General features: G+C 48.7%; 6 protein-coding genes and 1 non-coding gene; 2 read left to right on the forward strand and 5 right to left on the reverse strand.

Moving 5' to 3' along the window:
- Positions 1-589: 589 nt before the first annotated feature.
- CNAG_00327 (DASH complex subunit DAD2) lies at positions 590-1,548 on the reverse strand. XM_012191265.1 has 3 exons: positions 1,288-1,548; positions 1,180-1,236; positions 590-1,127 (listed from the first exon to the last, which is right to left on the reverse strand). Exons 1-3 carry the CDS (start codon positions 1,454-1,456, stop codon positions 964-966), a joined length of 390 nt encoding a protein of 129 aa, XP_012046655.1. The 5' UTR covers positions 1,457-1,548; the 3' UTR covers positions 590-963.
- Positions 1,549-1,682: 134 nt separating this feature from the next.
- On the forward strand, positions 1,683-6,454 carry CNAG_00328 (DNA excision repair protein ERCC-5). XM_012190872.1 has 10 exons: positions 1,683-1,815; positions 1,865-1,922; positions 1,983-2,040; positions 2,103-2,197; positions 2,254-2,360; positions 2,417-3,190; positions 3,245-4,751; positions 4,822-5,304; positions 5,367-5,449; positions 5,521-6,454. The coding sequence occupies exons 1-10, from the start codon at positions 1,763-1,765 to the stop codon at positions 6,116-6,118; spliced, it is 3,816 nt and encodes a 1,271-aa protein (XP_012046262.1). The 5' UTR covers positions 1,683-1,762; the 3' UTR covers positions 6,119-6,454.
- Positions 2,731-3,902, reverse strand: CNAG_12049. The gene has a single exon (XR_001045336.1). It is a non-coding gene; the product is annotated as a hypothetical RNA (non-coding RNA).
- On the reverse strand, positions 5,707-7,177 carry CNAG_00329 (NADH dehydrogenase (ubiquinone) 1 beta subcomplex 8). XM_012191266.1 has 4 exons: positions 6,827-7,177; positions 6,651-6,745; positions 6,477-6,554; positions 5,707-6,400 (listed from the first exon to the last, which is right to left on the reverse strand). The coding sequence occupies exons 1-4, from the start codon at positions 6,972-6,974 to the stop codon at positions 6,242-6,244; spliced, it is 480 nt and encodes a 159-aa protein (XP_012046656.1). The 5' UTR covers positions 6,975-7,177; the 3' UTR covers positions 5,707-6,241.
- A 6-nt stretch (positions 7,178-7,183) lies between these two features.
- Positions 7,184-11,783, forward strand: CNAG_00330 (transcription factor TFIIIB component b''). XM_012190873.1 has 5 exons: positions 7,184-8,770; positions 8,851-8,998; positions 9,094-10,880; positions 10,936-11,072; positions 11,116-11,783. The coding sequence occupies exons 1-3, from the start codon at positions 7,571-7,573 to the stop codon at positions 9,372-9,374; spliced, it is 1,629 nt and encodes a 542-aa protein (XP_012046263.1). The 5' UTR covers positions 7,184-7,570; the 3' UTR covers positions 9,375-10,880; positions 10,936-11,072; positions 11,116-11,783.
- On the reverse strand, positions 9,589-11,866 carry CNAG_00331 (anon-23da protein). Its single transcript, XM_012191267.1, has 8 exons — positions 11,429-11,866; positions 11,301-11,369; positions 11,168-11,200; positions 10,925-11,099; positions 10,626-10,870; positions 10,259-10,567; positions 10,157-10,203; positions 9,589-10,080 (listed from the first exon to the last, which is right to left on the reverse strand). Exons 1-8 carry the CDS (start codon positions 11,677-11,679, stop codon positions 9,734-9,736), a joined length of 1,476 nt encoding a protein of 491 aa, XP_012046657.1. The 5' UTR covers positions 11,680-11,866; the 3' UTR covers positions 9,589-9,733.
- Positions 11,867-12,435: 569 nt separating this feature from the next.
- On the reverse strand, positions 12,436-17,108 carry CNAG_00332 (hypothetical protein). XM_012190874.1 has 10 exons: positions 16,859-17,108; positions 16,045-16,505; positions 15,865-15,986; positions 14,394-15,810; positions 13,653-14,337; positions 13,482-13,585; positions 13,274-13,422; positions 13,059-13,218; positions 12,899-13,008; positions 12,436-12,755 (listed from the first exon to the last, which is right to left on the reverse strand). The coding sequence occupies exons 2-10, from the start codon at positions 16,206-16,208 to the stop codon at positions 12,547-12,549; spliced, it is 3,120 nt and encodes a 1,039-aa protein (XP_012046264.1). The 5' UTR covers positions 16,209-16,505; positions 16,859-17,108; the 3' UTR covers positions 12,436-12,546.
- Positions 17,109-18,988: the final 1,880 nt, after the last annotated feature.

The following is an 18,988-nucleotide window of genomic DNA, read 5'->3' on the forward strand; positions in this document are numbered from 1 at the left end:
AAGAAAAAGTCCAAAAATGGAAAGTGTACCTATCAACGCAAGTGGCGATTGCAGTTAGCAAACAGTGACATTGCTGTATGATCTGACAAGGTTAAATAGACGGTCCCAAACGTACTAACAACGGCTTTACATTCCGACGGATTGTCATTGCACCAGCCCTCGGCTTTTTCTGAGTAACTTTCGTCGCTTCGCGGTAATAGTCCTGGATTTCCGAGTGGTAATATCGAATCTTTGACGGACTTGCTTTTCCAGTTACCAAGTGGTTGGCTATGGACAAGTCTTGGTGCGAAGAGGAAGGTGCCGCAAAGTGAGATAGGGTTGAAGGAGCGGTTCGGACTGGCCGCCAGCATCTTTATCCTGTTGTTGGAAGCCCTCCCTGGGCGGCAATATCACGGGGGAACCTATTTCAAGGTTTGATACCCTATGTTGACAATAAAACAAGGATTGAGGAGGTATTGGAGGGCAGATCTGCCGGTTTGGATGGGTCGTTATTTTAATGGTCAATAGATAGCGTTGATGGAATATGATATGAGATGAGAAAATACTGATGACTCAAGGGGCTTTTGCCGCTGAATTGGTTGTCTAATTGGCGAATGTGGTATAAGAGGGAGTGGTTCATAAAGGATTGATGTTTGGGGTGAAAAGATAGGCCAGCTTCAAGACATATGATGTCTACAAAGGATGGCAAGCCGCGACTGTCATGGGTTATGTGATGCACTAATTCCGTTTCAGTGCGTTATTGCCTTATATATACAGGCTCATAGGTATGTTAATAGGCATAATGGTGTTATACACATTTTAATGCAATACTATTGGTCGTCATCAGCAGGCGTAAAGATGTACATACATAATTCGGCAGATATGATGAATCCAAAACACTCATATGGACAAGATGATAATTCTCTCCCAATGAATAAAGGGTAGGCAATGGAAGAATCTAGAATGATAGGTGAGACAGATGTCTCATTGTTGTTTTGTTTTATCAGATGCGGTGGTGGTCGTCGGTGCGGAGCCCTCTACAGAGGCCGTTTCGCCGCCGTATGCTAAGCGCACGAGACAAGGGAGAGGCTCTTCGTCCTCATCTTCCTGACGTGAGCGATCTCCAGAAGATTCCTCCATTTGGGCCGCTGAAAACATGTATCAGTTTGTCATCCGCTTTAACAGAAAGTTTATGCTTACTGAAGAGGCTGAGGATGGAGAAGACGTGAGGCCAATTTCTCAACACCCCACCAATCGCTATCCAGTTTAAGCAATGGTCCCTCATCATCGATTATCAACATCACTTACCTTCTCCCCCGTCTGCCATTATATTAGACATCTCTGCGAGCTTCTCAGCCCTTACTACAAGATCCGCAGATGCTTCGCGCAAAGCCTGAAGACCGGCATATTCTTGCTGTTTTTGATAAAAGTTGAGGAGTGAAGGGGGGAGGTTCATTTCTATTGATGGACGGGACATGGCACTCGAGAGTTACAGTGGAAATTAAGGAGGGTCGGAAGGAGCTGAAGAGGGGAAGTCTTGACTGGATGTTCTATAGTTATTGCTGTTGTTGTGACTTTGTTTGACATGACCATATTACGCGCGACGCGTTATAAAACCACTGAAGCGGAGAGGGGAACGACCTCCGTCTCAGCCGAATCATCATCATCGATTATCACTCCGTCAGTTCTTCGTTCGCTGGTCCAGTCAACCGCAGCCTATTTTGACGAGAGTCCCGCTTGCCTGCTTTACCGCTACGTCCATAGGTGAAAGCGAGTAATCAGTATGGGTGTCAAAGGCCTTTGGTCTCTGCTCAACCCAGTTGCTCGTCCAGTGCAGTAAGCTGGGCCACGACCACGTAATGGACCTTGCGCTGATGTTTACCAGGATCGAGGGTATGGAAGGGAAGCGATTGGCGATTGATAGCTCCATCTGGCTTTATCAAGTAAGAATTGCACCATTCTGTGGCAAGACAATTCATATGCTGATGTTACGATCATCACAGTTCCAAGCGACAATGAGGGATAAAGATGGTAGAGTCTTAGTGAATGCACATGTTTTAGGTACGTCCTCAAATGGGTCACTATGGTGTATAAAGTCTGAATATAACCATATTCTTACTTAGGTTTCCTACGTCGGATAAATAAGCTGTTGTTCCACGGGATAAAACCGGTGTTCGTCTTCGATGGAGGTGCTCCGGCGCTCAAGCGATCGACTATCGTGAATAGCAGCTTTATAGCAAACATTTCCATAGCTGACATGATAACAATTTGCAGGCCGAAAGGAAGCGAAAGAAGACCGGCGCTGCTGCCAATCATGCCAAAGTGGCCGAGAAGCTTTTTGCCGCTCAGATGCGTCGCGAAGCGGTGAAGGCGGCACAAGTGTTAGTGATCTCTATTCAGTAAGCTAAGATGGCTTCTGGAGACTGACTGTCCTCAGCGCACAAGAACAAAAAGAGGCAAAGGCAGCGGCTGAGGCAGCTGCAGAGTACGCAAGGCGCTATCCTGACGAAGCCGGAGAACAAATCGCTGAGGGAGCTGTATATCTCGAAGATTTGGAAGGCCGTGCCGGCCCTTCCCGACCTCGTTCTCCCGGACCTGCACAGTCTGAGGGTGCCGACCCAAGTGCAGTACCGACAGACCCTGAAAAAAGAAGAAAATACTTCAAAAAGCATGACCCTTATCGCTTACCTGCAGCCGAGATGCCCACAGTATCGACGTCTGACAGACCAGATGCAAGATTAGCTACAGAGGAGGAGCTCAAACAATTCATAGACGAGGTTCATCCCGAGGACATCGATATAGAATCAGCCGAATTTCGTGCTTTGCCCACCGAGGTCCAGTACGAAATTATCGGTGATTTGCGCATCCGATCCCGTCAACAATCTCATCGCCGACTCGCCGATATGCTTCGCGCCGCACCTACTCCTTTAGACTTTTCCAAGGCGCAAATCAAGCACCTCTCGCAACGTAACGCTTTGACACAGCAGCTTTTAACGGTCACGGATATGGTTGGTAAAGCGCATTTGACCATTCCAGTGAGGATCGCGGCAGAAAGAAACAGGGAGTATGTATTAGTGAAGAAGGACGAGACTGAAGGTGGAGGATGGGCTTTGGGAATCAGAGAGGGGTCGAAGGAGAAGCCAATAGAGGTTGAACCTACAGAACCTAAGACCGAAAGCGAGGATGATTCGGACATTGAACTCGTATCACCGTGAGTTTACTTTTCATGGATCATATTGAGATTTACCTGACGTCCAGAATCCAGGCCTCCACAGGCCGCTATGGATCAAGACCTCCGAGAATACCGTCGTCAACAAGTGCTTGAGGCTATTGCTGCCCGCTACGCTCCCAAACGTCCGGCCCGGGCCCCTCTCGACGTTGCTGTCACACCCTTTGGGCCGTCACGAACGGCGTCATCCAAGCCGTTATTCGATGTTGATGGCGAGGGAGAAGAAGAAGTTGTGCCGACAGCTAACGATGAAGCTTTAGCATTGGCTCTGCAACAAGAAGAGCTGGGAGACGATGAGATGGAGGTCGATGAAGATCTGGCGAAAGCCTTGGCTCTCAGTCGTAGAGATGCTGAAAGGAAATCAAGGAGCGAAAATGAAGGATTCAGAGTTGTTGGCGTTGAAAAAGACGAATTGATAGAAGAAGAGGACGGAGATATGGAAGAGGTAGATCTCGTGCCTAGTGGCACTGTGACACCCGCTCAGGTTGACGTAGAGGCAGAGGCTAGCGAAGATGAGGACGAATTTGAAGAAGTCGACACGTCATCAACGACGTTGAGCTCTTCTCGGGTGTCACTAGGTGCTTCTATCGCCCCAGGCATGGAAACCCTGGAAATTGCTGCCACTCATCCGAATTCTACGCGAATGATCAACCCTATAGTTGTGGATGATGATGATGATGACGATGATGAAGGAGATCCAGTTGTGTCAACATTTACAGAGAAGGGGGGTCCTGTCTACCGACCTCCCACGGCGTCGGACCTGCCCGAAAGAGCCGCCCAGTCATCTGGCGAACAAGCACTGCCTGCAATCTCTTCTCTTCCCCAGATGTCACAATCGACAGTCGTCCCGATACGTCCCAAAGCATTACACAAGCTGAATTCAGCGGTTAATGTACCTTCTCCCTTGAGAAATGTGGCTCAACCAAAATCGCCAAAATCATCTCCAATCTCTGTTGATGATGTTCCCGTCCCTGCTGACGGCCCAGACCTATCCTTTACCTTGGAAGCCACAAATCCAATTGAAATCAGAGGCGCACCGTCCCCGGACATGATCCCGCCTCGTTCACCGCCATCGCCTGACCTGTATGGGTCTGGGTCGCTTGAAAGACCACATTTTCCGGAACGCCCATCGCCACACTCGCCTGTAATGTATAATGAGATGGACGATGACGACGACGAGGGTAGCCAAATTGATGAGAACGATGAGACCCGGTCCACGTATTCCTGGTCACGTTCTCCCACCCCGCCGCCCCGCCCCCTCCGGACGACTGAGTCGGATGTTTCGCTCAACTCTGCCGCATCTCCTTCTCCTGCCTTGGTCGCAGCGCCCCGGGATGACGATGAGGATGACGGTGACCTGGCGCCAGCTGATGTTGCAGCAGAATCCGATGACTATGCGCGTTTTGTGGCGTCGATCAAGAATCGGGATCTCAACGAGGTTCGCGGGGAAATTGATGATGAGATACGGGTGTTGAACTCTGAGAACAGGGTCGCGATGAGAGACTCGGATGAGATTACCCAAAGTATGATTGCGCAAATCCAGGCAAGTCGTGTGCTTTTTCAGCGGGTTAAACAAAAAGAAGATATTTGTGCTGAAACTTGACCCAAAACAGACTCTTCTGAGACATTTCGGTATTCCCTACATAACAGCACCCATGGAAGCAGAAGCACAATGTGCCAAATTGGCGCAGCTAGGTCTCGTAGACGGTATCATCACCGATGATTCTGACGTTTTCCTTTTCGGCGGTGGTCAGTGCTTCAAAAACATTTTCAACGACGCCAAATACGTAGAGTGTTTCCTGCTGGCAGATGTGGAAAGAGAATTGATGTTGACGCGCGAAAGATTGATTTCACTCGCGTATTTCCTGGGGAGCGATTATACGTTGGGATTACCTGGGGTCGGGCCTGTTATGGGTCTCGAGATCCTGGCGAATTTTCCCGGGGAGAGGGGTCTGTATGATTTTAAAGAATGGTGGGGACGAGTGCAAAGAGGAAATGATACAGAAGAAGAGAGTGGGACGAAATGGAGGAAATCGTTTAAAAGGAGATTCTTGAAGAGTATATACCTCACTGCAGATTGGCCTGACCCGCTTGTGGTGAGTTTTTGACCAAAGAGGAAAAAAAAACGAGTGTTGATGATTGATTACACTGTGAATAGAGGGAAGCATACCTGTATCCAACCGTCGATGAATCGGAAGAGCCCTTCCATTGGGGATTCCCCAGACTTTCAGCCTTGCGAACGTGAGTAACGAAAAAGGACGGAGCAATCTATTTTGAATGCTGATAAAGCGTCCCGCCTTCCCCGTTTTCAGTTTTCTCCATGAAGAGTTATCTTGGTCGATATCCAAAGTGGACGACGAATTGACGCCTATCGTGCAACGTGTATCCCTACGGGGTAAACATGGGGCTTTGAATAAACAAGGGACGCTTGATCCGTTTTTTGATCTGTCTGCCGGAGCGGGACATTATGCGCCTAGAAAAAGAGGTATGAATGTTAGTAAACGGTTGATGGGGGTTATCAAGCAGTTTAAAGAGGCCGAAGCTAGGATTAGCAAGGGTGAGGATTTGGATGCGGGTGCGATACTCGCAGAGGAGGACGACGAGGAGAAGGTGAAGGGACGAGGGGAGGAGAAAGGTAAAGTCAAGGGGAAACGAAAAGCGGACGAGGAAGAGGCTGGAGATGATGGAAAGGAGAGCGGGAGCAACAGAAACAGCAACAGCAACAGCAAGAAGAAGAAGACGAGTGCGCAAAGGAGTAAGAGGGCTGGAACGGCTTCGAGCGTTGGAGATTCGGTGGCGTCAAGTGAAGGAAGGAGTCGGAGTACGAGTACGAGTGCACGAGGTAGAGCAGGATCGAGGAGTCGTGGTCGAGGGAGAGGCAAGGGAAAAGGAGCCGGTAATGAAGAGTAAGCCTTTTTTGGTGCACGTTTACTGTAGCGATTAGCATGTAGTAGTATATATTTTTTTTTCAATTAGCTGTTGTCGCAGCGTCGTCCTATTCCGGGGTAGCATATCTCGTGTATCCAATCAATTTTACTCTTCGTCGACTTGCTCCTTCCTAGCGACGTTTATACCACCAAGCTCCTTCTCAAGACCGCCGTAAGGGTAATCTCGGGCAATGGCTGGTCGTTCGGGGCGGGTCTTGATGAGGACGTAGGAGACGGCACCGACGAGGCCAAAGGCTGTGCAGAGCTGTAAAAAGGAAAAGAGTGTCAATAGAGAGGGTTTCTTTTGGCAAGGTACATATAACACGCATGAAAAGACTTACCTGAAGGAGGGCGCTTTGCCAGGAAGTCTTGTGGACGTCAGGACCCCACATGCCGAGGACATCCTCGCTCTCGTGCACCTAGTAGAGGGTCATGAGCATGCTGTATGTTTTTTTTTTTTCCACGAATTTGCGGGATATGTCGTATATGTGTCTATACGGCAGCACAAAACTTACCACTTCACCAAAGTTCTTGCGCTCCTGGATATCCCACCAGCCGAAAGGGTATCGGTTCTGCAAAGACTCGTTGGGGAGTTGAGGGTAGCCGTTCACTGTTCATCCGGAATAGCGTTAGTGTTGGTCTGTGAGCAGATGGCAGAGGTATGCCGACAGTCAAGAACGGAGAGACGTACATTGCGGGTCGACCTCCTCTCCGGTGGGCAAGGGGAAGTTTTCGTTTGCGATGGTGAGCTTTGTGGAGGAGGAGGCGAGGCGGGAAGCAATGGGGGCGATGCGACATGCTGCTGGGCGTGCTGTGCGGAGGAGGGCTGGGGCAAACATGGTGGCCGTATGAGAGTGAGTGTGAGTGTATGAGTGGGTGCTGAAACGGAGCATGCAAATGCACAAACCGGATTCGCAGACGCTTTTGGGGGATAGGCGCGGAAGGAGGGGAATGAAATAGGCAGGCGGAATGTAGGCGCGGGGAGTGGGATTCGAGGCGTGTTGTTGTCGATTATTTTTGTTTTTGAGTTGTTGCAGCCACATACCGCCCGCGATGTCCCTCCGTCTCCGTGAGTCTGGGATTTGACTCCCCCCTCCCCCCTCCGCACTGACCCCCCGCAGCAAGCCAGAACAAGTTCAGACCCGTGGCGAGGCCCGCCCAGCGCAAGCCCCCCGCCGCCGCCGCCGCCCGCCAGTCGCTCTCCCTCCTCGATGCCGCAGCTCGCCCGTCCCCCGCCGCCCCCCGCCCCCCCTCCGAGTCGCCGCAGCCGCCGACGCCGCAGACGGCGGAATTCCCCCCAACGCTGACTACAGTGGCGCAGCCCGCTGACCCCGCAGGATTCCCGCCCACACTGGCCACAGCCCTCGAATCCTCGCCGCCCCTCGTGGACCCTGTTCTTCTCGCCGAAGAGGCCGTCGCTTCCATTGCCTCATCCATGCCACCTCCAAGCGGCGAGATACGGCGCAGAGCACCTCGACGAAGAAGAATACCTGTATCCAGTACCGAAGCGGCCAAAAAGAAACGGGCAGGGAAGAGCCAGGGCACGGCAGCGTCGGCACCTCAGGCTGCGTCCGACGACGATTCGGTCAGCCATGCGGGATCCAAACGGGGCGCTTCGGTACTTGGCGACGACGAAGAAGCGTCATTAGCAGGGTCAGTCTCCTCGTCGCGTGCGGGCTCACTTGCTCCAGGGCGCGCCAAGCGTGCGAAAAAGTCCCATGGCCCTCGGGTCGCTACGATTGCTCTTATCGATGTAGAGCCCGAAGAAATGGTAGGCAGTCCCGTCACGGAAGAGATGACCATGGGCGACCTCGCTACGGTACTCGTCTCGGAAGGCCGGGTATCCTCCCGCGCTATCAAAATCGATGAATTTCGACGAGCAGAAATGCTCAAGAAGAAGGAGGCCGCCCAAAAGCGTGCCGAGGAAACTTGGAAGCGTAATCAAATCAAGAGACGTAAAGTCCGTGCCGCTCAAAACAAGGATAGGGCAAAGAGAAGAGAGGAAATCAGGAAACAAGGCGGGGACGAGATGGATGTCTCTCCTGACGAGGTGGATTCTGAAGAAGAGTTTGAAGTGGCTCCCGACAGACTTACTCCTCCACGATCATCCTCGGAAGAAGGGGGAGAGCGTGCAGCAGCAGGTTTTGGCCAAGATGATGAAGAAGACGGAGCGGTCGAGTCAGATGTGCAAGACGTTGCTGCTGTAGACAATGGCCCCGTGGACGAAGAGGACCAGGCGTTTGAAAACATGTTTGGCGAGAACGCGCGTCCTAGCTCCCCTGCTCCTGAAGACAATGCAGTGCAGGATAACAAGGATGACAATGGGGGCGAGGAGGAGGAAGACGCCGCCACCGCCGCCCTTCGCGCTGCTGGCTTCACTGTCACGGATGACCCTGTATCTCCCCGGTTCAATGATGACGGGTGGGGTGATCCAGATAGAGCGGAAGAGTTTGACGTCGCAGATTATCGATTAGCATTGCAAGAGAGACGACTTCGAGAATTTAGGGAACGTGAGGCGGATGATGGTGATGTGGTGGAAGTTGACGATGAAACGCGTTTTGTCAATTCGGCAACGTACGGGAAGAATAGGAAATCTCAAAGGTGGTCAAAGATGGAAACAGAGCTGTTCTACGAGGTACATTCCTTTTTTTTTCGTTTTGATATTCTTACATCCCATGACCGACTGACTGACTTCCTTCTTTTGCACGGCTACAGATCTTGGGCGAGACTGGCGAAAACTATACTCTGATGAAGGCATATTTTCCCGGCCGTGATATCCGTTCACTTCGACTAAAAGGTGCGCGGGAAAACAAGGTGAATCCGGAAAAGATGACGGCTGCCATCATGGCGCGTAAACCACTCGGTGAGTGTTTTTAATAGTGTTTTTTCAAAACAAACACGCACGCACGCGCGGACCCCGTTTTTTTTTGCTGAAACTTGTAAATTTGTGGTTTACAGATAAAGATTACCTGGCAAAATCCGCGGGATACGACCCGAGTCGATCATGGGACAAGGAAGAAGCTCTCTTTGAGGAAGCCAAGGCCGATGTCGAGAGGTTGCGGAAACTCGATAGTGAGCAACCGCTCGGTAAAGATGCCGAAGATCTGGATGAGCCTTCTGGAGGTATGATGGAAGCAGATGATGATGATGATGACGATGATGTTCTGAAGAGGATTGAGGAGACGGATGTGGAAGAAGGGGAAGATGATGGGAAGAGTGAAGATGAAAACGACGAGTAGGAGCTCGACGGGACATTGTAAATGAGGACAAAGATATCAAGTATAAAAAAGTATAATTCAATTTTCGATCATGATTAAAGAATCATGATTTAGACAATAAAAAGTTAACAGAGTTGGCAAATTTGTAGAAGCTTTATTTCCGGGTTTATCAGGTGTTGTATGCTTCAAAATGTTCTGACTTTTGAGTCTATGGTATGTATGTTTGTTTGTGATATTGCCCAAACAGTAACATGGTGCGAGGACACCAATTTCATGTCACTCGTCGCTATACATCTAGCATCAAAATTTCGTCTGGTAAGGATCGTTGTTATCTTTCATTCAATCATCGGTAATCAAAAAGCGGCGGCCCTCTCCCCGGCCTACACGCCCGCACCTGCCCGATCCATCTCACTCTCACAAATACCATTTCCCACCCAACCACACTCTTCTTCCTCACCTACAAGTTTCCATCCAACGTCTCCAACCCAAGACCACCCTCCTTCCCTCTCTTCGACTTGAACCCTACCCAACTTTTGTTCAGAAGCAGATTTGGGCAAATCCTTGATAACACCACGCAAAAATTCGATCGTAGGTCGAACATGCCATCGACGGTGTCTATCAGGTCCAAAGGGGGAAGGCGAATCAAAACTGCCTAAATGTCCGCCTTGCGCAACTCCCGCAAGTATCATGTGCGATGAAGCGCGGACTGCAGAATAGGGAAGGCAGTCTAAATCGTTAAAAAAAAAAGTTAGCCAAAGAAAAAGAACGAAAGACTTTTAAAACAAGCGTCATAGAGGACTAACCACCTGATACTATGGGATCATCCAGAGCAGAAATAGCCAGCGTTGGCCTGGAGCACCAATCAATATACGTACCTAGCATCATAAGGAAAGTCTTATACTCACCTCTTGATGCGACCTATCCATCCACTGGGACAAGCCCACTCCAAGAATTGGTCCATGCCTTCAAAGGGGAAACAGGGCGCACTGCCGCCGACTTTTGTGACCACTAATTCGGTCACTTTACTGGCCCGAAGGGTCCACTTGTACTTGACTGAAGAGGATAGGGAGAGGATTTCTGGAATGTTGACATGCAAAGGCGAGGATGGAGATGATAGCGGTGAATGGGGAAGTAAATGGGGAGAGATGGACTTGAGAATTTTGCGAGCCATTGTAAGGGAATAGAGACGAGGGAACAGATGGGCAGAGTCCAGCCTTGTAATGGTTGATTCAGCATAAAAAGGTGACTGATTGAGGGGGCGCGAGTACTTACTTGGCGCTCATTGCCTTTAGTTCCAAAGGACAATAGAGAACAACAGCGGCTCGTAAACGACTTTTATCGCCCTGTTCGCCAAGGTATCTCGTCATAACCGCTGCACCAAGAGAAAAGCCAACTCCGAGTAAAGGGGCATCGGGGAAGAGACTGGCGAGATATGTAGTAGCCGTGTGGTTGTCAATGGTGTTGCCAGAGCAGTAAAGGTGAGGAGAAGTCAGTGGAGTTGAGGCACATCCACGGAACTATGGACCGGTTAGTGTCTTTCCGTGTGTTCAAACTCTATTGGACCAACTCACATTGACTACAGCTGCTCGTCCTCCTAGACCTCCTTCAGCAATGGGCTTGGTGAGCCAAACGACCAAATTCCTCACATAGCTTTCATGACTGCCCCCGGTCAGGCCATGGTTGACGACGATGACTGGGGCATCATCTGCCAGTTCAATAGTGAGTGGCGGATAGACATCAACCCCGCTGATTCCGTTGTCAGTATTGTTCACGGACAGGGCTCTACTATCACACCTGAAGTCTGATCGACCCACATTGTTCCTCCATCGGGAAGTCGAAGAAGCTGTCTGTTTATTGTAATATCAGCCTCGTGTCATTCGGTGATGGATTCGCTTTGATCCCACAAAAGGTCACCGTCCTTGCCGCCAAGTCGCGTACCCCACTTACCTCTGATACGTTACATGGTCATCCATCGAAAAGTCTGCCAATGCCGAATAAATCGTTTGAGCATGACCACTTCATACTCATTGGTTAGTCCCTTCTACACTTGCCTGCTCCGCTATCCCAACACGTACTTCGGCAACCACCAGCTAGCTGTGAAGCCCTCCTTTAGGCTTTTGCACCACCTATGGACGAGCTCTTCAGTCGTCTCTCCATGGGCGCCTACCTCTTCTCTGCGAGTAGGCCCCGTAATAGTGATGGGTGCATAACGTTGAGAGAGTATGTGGTGTACTGCCCAAAGTATGAATATAGCGCAGCATGTCCCGAGAGGAAGGGTCTGATACAAGTTTGATAAGGAAAAAGGAGCGCGGAAAGGTGGGTCCATTGAACGATGGACCGTGTGTTCGTTAGTATCTGTAGAGTGGGGATGTGAGTGGATTGATAAAGATGAAATGAATATCGCAATTATAAAGGGAAAAGAAAGTGTATTATGGATGCGTGGGAATGTTTTATTGGCTTTTCATTTTTGGTTTCTTTCTCGGTGGCTGTAAAAATGGTGCAGTGATCTGAAACTGATGCGTTGAGTTACAGGGAAAAGATACCCCAGATAAGGACGGAGAGATCGGCGACGCATTACGATATTTATTTAACATCTCATTATTTTGAGTTGATTAGAAAAGTAACGGGAAACTACAAGCCGCAAATACACTTCTGGACACCTCTAATTACAAACTCATGGCAGCCTATTACAAATTGCAAATACATTAGCGCCCAATAAAGGGACAACCCAATCTCAATAAGGTACGAACAAGAAGATAAGGAAAGGATCGACGAAGGCGACCGTCAACAGATCAGTTCTCTCAAACGCGATGGACGCCCTCCTTTCACGTAAGGAACAACGAACGAATGGACTTTCAGGTTGAGTGACAGGACCTTGTTTATTCTTAATAATAGCCAAGCATAATCCCCCTTACCAAATTTTGATCAGTCCTGAGTTGTTTACAACTTCATAAACGCCACTACGGTGCACAGGATCGTGAAATGTTATGGAACTTGAATCGACGGAGCGTGTATCTTACGCCATGTTTGTTATAGTATTTCACTGCCGGCGGCCTCTTGAAATGTTCCCCCCCCCCCAGGTTCATAGATCTATAGTACAGCTTGCGTCGTGTACGCCGAGTGCAGCGTATTAGATGATTATTATATGCGTACTACTAGTTCATGTGCCAACAAAAAAAATCGTGTATAACATCTATTGATAATACAACTTCGAATCGCGATACTTCGAGATGTTCTGTATCTTCGCAAACCGTCCCTCCGCCTCTTCTCTAAAAATTTTCAATTGTTCAAGATACAAGTCCTGCACACGTCCATGCACTTCCGCGTGCAATAATCGCTGTCGCTCTTCTAGTACAATACGATACTTATGTTGGAGATATAGGAAGTACGGCCCTAGGACATCTTGATGAACGTTTGATCAGCATTGACCCTCATAAGACCGATATTCCAAATAGTGGTTAAAGAAAACACTCTAGGAAGCATAATAACCAAGGAATAAAAGCCATGCTTTGTATATCCCTGAATCCAACAATGATGGGACTCACTTTGACAATTCCAATATTTGATCACTTGATCCAAACCTGCTAATGCCATATTGTAGATTAAATCTGAGTCGTCCCAAAACTCTTTCCTCATTCTCGATAACTCCAATGCACTTTCACCCAGTCAGTCGGCATACGCATGTCGGTGAACACTTTGACTTACCTCGAAACTTGCATGACATACCACCATGTATAAAGAGGTCTCTGTCGTACCCCTGGTACACCAGGTCGATCGCCCGCTAGTGCTTTGAAAAAAGTGACCTCGTTTCGGAACCACCGTCGTAAAGCTTGAGAGTCCATCACACCCAAAACACGTCGGATGACTAGCAGTTAAAGGACGTCAGCTGAGACTTGCATTGTCTTGACGAAAAAACTAACACATTGCCCAATCGGCGCTCTGCCAGATATAAATTTTCAGAACTCCGGCATCGATGAAGACTTGTATGTCGTCTTCTACGGCCCGCAGTTCGCGTACGACATCTAGCTTGCAGTCGACATTTAGAGGTTGATTGTTGACAACAAAGTGCCTGCACAGCCATGCGCAATCAGCCCATATTGACTGATTATACAAATTTATCGGGCTTACCAGAGACTTATGACGCGATGATAGAGAGCCCACGGCGTTGTCTTACCTTGTTCCCCATCTCCTGCCTCAATGACTGCCATTTCTCCGGGAAAAAAAAGCCTAAACTGAGAAAGGGTCTTGGCATCAGCAAACGTAGAAAATCTCCAATACTGGTGTCATCACCAGACTTACCCGTTCAGGATGGCTGATTTCTAGATTATAAGAATTTTTTCCAACCATGAAGCGCCACAATGAAAGAGTGGCCGAGATGCTGCTAGCGGCCCAAAGCATTCTCCTCATCTCTTCTTTCCATACATCTCCTTCCGACCAATGAGTCGCCCACGCGGGTACCTGCGCCCATTTCGTGATAGATGGCTCCAACTGAACTTCTCTCTCACTCGCGGTAGTTGCAAGGACAGTTGAATGCGCTAATCTTGGCAAACCAGTAATCGATGTAGATACTCGAACATCGTCTGCATCGAGCCTACTGGAGAAAACGGACAATCCTATGCCGTCAAGCATCAGAACCGCATCACCTAAGCGATCTGTGGTGTGTTCGACGTGTGGCTGCATCTCAAAGGTAGCGATGATGATAGCTGCCGCTACAAGGCTGGGGTCCTGAGAGCCTGCGCTGATACAATAGTTCAATATGCTCTGGGCTTCGCGCTGGAACAAAAGCGCGAGTTGTTGACCTTCCGGTGTATGGCCCTTTTGCAAAAGGGTGACAAGGCTAAGGATAGAGAGTAGAACGTGGGGGGCGGCACGAAGAGACGTGGTCTTGTACTCAAGGGCATTTGAATACGAGGCTTGAGAGAAAAGCGAGGAAAAAAATAACGATTTATTGAAGAAGTTGAGCCAGATATGTGCGTTGGTAAAGCTGGGCGGATGATAATGTCAGTTTGTTTTTTAAATGCGAGAGATTATTTCACTTACAAGCTGTGACAGGCCTTGATCACCGATTGCATGGCTGCATTTTTATCTTTATCGTAATGTGCTAGTATCCAGTTCCACCATCCATCCATTGCTGCTTGGATGTTTCCCGGAGGAGTATACATCTCGTATTCATCGTCCGCGTGTGGTGCACTCTCAGCCTTGCGCTTCAAGTTTTGTGAATGCACGCCCTGATTCAGGATATCGGTAGCACTGGATGAGACATAGGAATTATCAGAATTGCCTGGAAGAAAGCTATACCAAGCTGGAACCGTTTTAGACATCCACTCCTTAGTATCTCGGAATTGAGACGGTCCATCGGGACCTTCTGAGGCTTGAATCTGCCCATCGTTTAACAAAGCCAAACTAGAAAACCCAGTCGTCCCGCCTGCAATGGAATATGAGAGCTGATCACAGGTCAGACTTCCATCTGCTATCGCCATGTCTTTAACAGGTAGAAGGCCCGCGATTTCCGTGCCTCGTGAACTCCGTTGACCATCCCAGGTTTCAACTCTCGTATTCGTCCCTGGCAGTTTCGCATAGTTGTTGATATCAAAACCTGTAATGAGCGGAGAAAACAGTGGCATTGTTTCCAAGGCCGACGAATCACGTGGAGGTGTATGATTCGGAGAGAATGGTGGCTGACTAGGAGCAGAGCCTACGTTGACCAGAGAATTATCTGTATGAGCGGAGAAAGCCTGTGGTCCCCTTTCGGTGGTGTATGAAAGAATGTCTTCCCCGGAAGAAGGGTTGAATGTCGCGACATCTTGAGGAATTGCAGATATTGGGATGAAAGGTGATTGGTCACACGTTGGTAATGATGTAACCGTAAGAGGGATCTCCTTCTGAAACTGCTGCTGGGACAAATTGAACAGATTCTGAGCAGAAGGTTCAGTCGAAGAAGGATCAGATTGGGGAGCAAGTCCGGATTGTGTATTCAAAGCCAGATGTCCAATCTTGGGCGTAATGGCTTGATCGATGATCGATTGCAGCGGCTGAGGTCCTAGAGGTTGGGCTGAGACAGCTGGGATGGCTATTGGAGCTTGCAGTGATTGAGTCTGCGTAAGCAACATATCCCTCGTAGATTCCGGCTTGAACAGTGTAGGTGAAGTGAGATCCGAACTGTGGAAATCCACAGTACTGTGTAGGGGGTCTTGATAGGAAGGCTGAAGGGGCAATGAAATCGGTGATGATCGAGGTAGAATCGGCAGTTGTTGCCTGACCATTTGTAATTGAGTTTCTTGAGTGTTCTGTGAGATTGGAATATCATGGATAGGAGATTTGAGAGGTAATTTTGGCGGCGATGATGCTCGCTGATACAATCCGATACCTTTAGAAGAGGTACTATAAGAAGGATCCTGGTCACGTCCCTGAAGTTTGCGTGACTGTTCTGCTCGCTTTATTTTGTTCTTCATGCGTGCTGCGGAATTTATCAGCTTGACTTTGACAACAGCCCTTTGCACGAGTAACTTACCGCCCGGATTCTTGTCTGGGCCACGTCGCCGTACTGCTGTTGGATATGTACATGATCTGCCCTTTTGCTCACAGTTGCGGCATGTGGGTTTCTCACCCGGGCACTTGATCTTCTTGATGCGGCTGACGAATTTGCATCAGTGAATCGGAATGGAAAAGAGAGGCGATCTTAGATGCTCACCATGTGTCGCAACTGATTCGCAGCTCCTTTGGAGGCTTTTCAAACCCAAAGACCGCCTGCTGATTATCCGGAAATAGAGGGCATGCAATTGAATTCTCAGGAGCATCTGTATCGTCATTATTAGATGGATCCCGCAGGAAATGTTGAATCCCGGTTTCAATCATTTTTTCTCCTTCTCCTTGCCCTTCCTCGCTTGTGATTTTAGACTTGGTCCCCGACTCTTTTGTGTCTTATTTCGTAACCACAGCACTAGGGGTTTAGGAAATTCACTAACAGCACGATTCTAAGTGGTTTGAGGACAGTTTAGACTGGAAGATATTGTCGTAACCACCGCGCTTGGTGTCAACCGTGCGTCAAACCTTTTTGAGCTAGACACTAGCTGAAGGCTGCCCGGAGAGTGACAATTCGCAAAAATTATGGCCCAAAAACTCATATATTTTTCCTTCCCTGGCGATGTTTCCCTGTAAACAAAAGGGCATTAGTTGGTTTGCAAGGATTGGCTACAGGTCATTTCCACAAGGACGACAATCATTGATTGCATAGAAATTTAAAAGGGACTGAAAATTAGATCCTCATGTTTTCGAGAGACGAGGGCATTTGATTGGTCTGGCGCCCTCTATAAATGGAATGCAGGCAATGATGGGAAGGGAGAATAAGGCATGGGAGATAAGGAAATGAAATGTCGCGACCACCTTTTGGAGGTCATAGAGATGGGCTATGATTCAACTGCATCGGCCCAAGCTGTCGTTGATGGATAGGAAAGGGCAAAGGCAAGGAGGAAGAACATGGTGGGTGATGGACTGAAGATACTCACTGAAAAAGGACGAGTAACTGATGCAGATCAATGGTTGCGCGTTCAAACGACTAACAGTAATTCTGAGACGATCAAAAAGCTTTGCTGTGGCTCGAGAGGCGTAAAACAAGAAATAGGTGACAGGCGACGGAGTAGCGGATGGGTGTAAGTGTAGCGTATGGTGTACTCTCACAGGAAGCCGTTATTGTGTGGTGGGGTCGTACATCAAAGTGCTCTTAATAAAAAAAGGTGAAGAAGCATGGGAATAAAATATATTATGCCGTTCGCCGGAAACTGAAAAGATCTAGGGTCTTATATAGATTGCAACGTCGATCATTGCCATTTATCTTCCACATCCGCACATCTATTGCCTGCTGCTGCTCCATATTCGCATGACTTTTGACCTTGATCTCTTGACCTTAGGACTTAAGAACGTTGATCTTTGACCCAAAACAAGAACCCTGTTCTACCAAGTCATAAGATACGCAAAAGAGCTGCAGCGAACAGCGACAACGTAAATGAACGGCGGTTAAGGCGGCGAAGCAGCCGGAGAAACTGCCGACTTCGACCGGAGAACGGTAATAATTGCTCGCCTCCTGCCTTCCGCGAACTGCACGCTGAACATTATTTACCGCAAACTGCATACCTTGTCCCTCCCCTCACACGCCTTTCGTTCGGAAAAGGGCGTTCTTTTTTGCCGGACCAGGAATTGATTTTTTGGTGTGAGCCGACAGGATCCCACGCAGGCTCCAGGTTCACGTATATTTAATCAATCTTTATATATTAATATTTTACGCCTCACCTCCATTTTTTTCACTTTTCTTCATTCTCATCCATCATTCCCATAGCCCCCTACTCGACCACCACCGTTAAGTGGAGATAAAAATGATTCTATACATCTAGGGGTGCATGCATTGAGGCATGGAGGCGAAAAAGCCTCCTCTCTCAATATCATTTTTGTGCCTGGACGTGCCTGATGATGTGTGATTATCGTTATCACCATACGCACGGGCATGCCACCGGTTCATTTGTCGTCGTTCTTAAGCCCTCCATCCTCGATCTTCTTAGATCTTCTTGAATTTCTTGGATCTTCTTGGATCTTCTTGGATCTGGTCTTCTCATCCTAGCTGTAGTATTCCTCCAGTTTCTAGAACGTTCTTCATATCTTTCCTTCTTATACGTATCTTCTCATGCCACGGCTTTCTTGACCTTCTGTAGCACTATAAACTGCTTTAACTGCCTTTATGCCTCCGAAACGCACCTACCCCAGCGACTCCCCTCTCCATCGCCCTGTACCTAAACGCCCCGTGATCTCCCACCACGGCCTAGAGACCGACCATGCAAGACCTTAAATCAATCAGAGGTTGTTCCAGTGACGTTTCCAGAAACTTCCGGAAAGACTTGAAAGAGTTTCATACGACGCGTGCCGATCTCACCAGGGACCACACCAACCGAAAAGGAACTCCGCGACATAAACGTTTCTACCTTTCTCAAAGAATCACTCAGGCATGCCGAACGAGCCGAAGTGACAAGGTACTGCATTTACAAGTGTTTTGCCCACCCGCCCAACCGTCACCCGACGAACTGTCGCAGCAATTCTTCAAGCCCCGCCGCCCTCCACCCTCGATTGATCGAAATGGCTGGATCCTTCCATCCGCTTCCCAAATGGTAATCATGGTCGCCTTTAAGTTTTATACTACTCTCATGCCAGCCATGGGAGAGGTGGCTGGGCATAAAAACAAAATGGTCTGGCTCAAATCACTCCTCAGAACAAAGATATAAAGGGATCTAGCTCGTTTACTTTTCCAGTTGAAGACTTATGACCAGTCTCCCTCTGTCGAGCTCTCTAGGAGGTCCGTCTTGTAAATCGCCAACACGTCTTCAATGTAAATGCAAAGCATTTGTCACATACTAGAATAGAACAGAAAAAACAGAAATAGCCACACTCAATTCACCCGGTTCTTCAAAATCTGTCAGCAACGCTCAAAATGTAATTTCCAAGACGGGCAATGGATTGAGCTCTACGACCCGGCTTTGACAAACGGCTACCATACAGTTCATGAGGTCCTAGACAGCACGTTCACTCGCACCCTATAGAAGAGGGTACATGACACCGTGCTTCTGTCCGTAAGTGAATTCAACAGCGATGAC

Source organism: Cryptococcus neoformans, chromosome 1 (genome assembly GCF_000149245.1).
Source record: "Cryptococcus neoformans var. grubii H99 chromosome 1, complete sequence".
Classification (NCBI taxonomy): domain Eukaryota; kingdom Fungi; phylum Basidiomycota; class Tremellomycetes; order Tremellales; family Cryptococcaceae; genus Cryptococcus; species Cryptococcus neoformans.

Excerpts from the sequence above, each read along its gene's own strand:
- CNAG_00327 (XM_012191265.1), bottom strand. The coding sequence starts at position 1,456 with ATGTCCCGTCCATCAATAGAAATGAACCTCCCCCCTTCACTCCTCAAC. Across the intron at positions 1,237-1,287 it reads AATGGCAGACGGGGGAGAAG|CGATTGGTGGGGTGTTGAGA; the intron begins GTAAGTGATGTT and ends TAAACTGGATAG. Across the intron at positions 1,128-1,179 it reads CTCCATCCTCAGCCTCTTCA|CGGCCCAAATGGAGGAATCT; the intron begins GTAAGCATAAAC and ends ACATGTTTTCAG.
- CNAG_00328 (XM_012190872.1), top strand. The coding sequence starts at position 1,763 with ATGGGTGTCAAAGGCCTTTGGTCTCTGCTCAACCCAGTTGCTCGTCCA. Across the intron at positions 2,361-2,416 it reads GCGGTGAAGGCGGCACAAGT|CGCACAAGAACAAAAAGAGG; the intron begins GTTAGTGATCTC and ends GACTGTCCTCAG. Across the intron at positions 5,450-5,520 it reads AGACTTTCAGCCTTGCGAAC|TTTTCTCCATGAAGAGTTAT; the intron begins GTGAGTAACGAA and ends CCCCGTTTTCAG.
- CNAG_00329 (XM_012191266.1), bottom strand. The coding sequence starts at position 6,974 with ATGTTTGCCCCAGCCCTCCTCCGCACAGCACGCCCAGCAGCATGTCGC. Across the intron at positions 6,746-6,826 it reads AGAGGAGGTCGACCCGCAAT|TGAACGGCTACCCTCAACTC; the intron begins GTACGTCTCTCC and ends CCGGATGAACAG. Across the intron at positions 6,555-6,650 it reads GCAAGAACTTTGGTGAAGTG|GTGCACGAGAGCGAGGATGT; the intron begins GTAAGTTTTGTG and ends ACCCTCTACTAG.
- CNAG_00330 (XM_012190873.1), top strand. The coding sequence starts at position 7,571 with ATGCCACCTCCAAGCGGCGAGATACGGCGCAGAGCACCTCGACGAAGA. Across the intron at positions 8,771-8,850 it reads AAACAGAGCTGTTCTACGAG|ATCTTGGGCGAGACTGGCGA; the intron begins GTACATTCCTTT and ends GCACGGCTACAG. Across the intron at positions 8,999-9,093 it reads CATGGCGCGTAAACCACTCG|ATAAAGATTACCTGGCAAAA; the intron begins GTGAGTGTTTTT and ends TGTGGTTTACAG.
- CNAG_00331 (XM_012191267.1), bottom strand. The coding sequence starts at position 11,679 with ATGGACCCACCTTTCCGCGCTCCTTTTTCCTTATCAAACTTGTATCAG. Across the intron at positions 11,370-11,428 it reads GCTAGCTGGTGGTTGCCGAA|TGGTCATGCTCAAACGATTT; the intron begins GTACGTGTTGGG and ends ATGAGTATGAAG. Across the intron at positions 10,871-10,924 it reads GACGAGCAGCTGTAGTCAAT|TTCCGTGGATGTGCCTCAAC; the intron begins GTGAGTTGGTCC and ends ACCGGTCCATAG.
- CNAG_00332 (XM_012190874.1), bottom strand. The coding sequence starts at position 16,208 with ATGATTGAAACCGGGATTCAACATTTCCTGCGGGATCCATCTAATAAT. Across the intron at positions 14,338-14,393 it reads ATCAAGGCCTGTCACAGCTT|CTTTACCAACGCACATATCT; the intron begins GTAAGTGAAATA and ends TCATCCGCCCAG. Across the intron at positions 13,586-13,652 it reads AAATCAGCCATCCTGAACGG|TTTAGGCTTTTTTTTCCCGG; the intron begins GTAAGTCTGGTG and ends ACCCTTTCTCAG.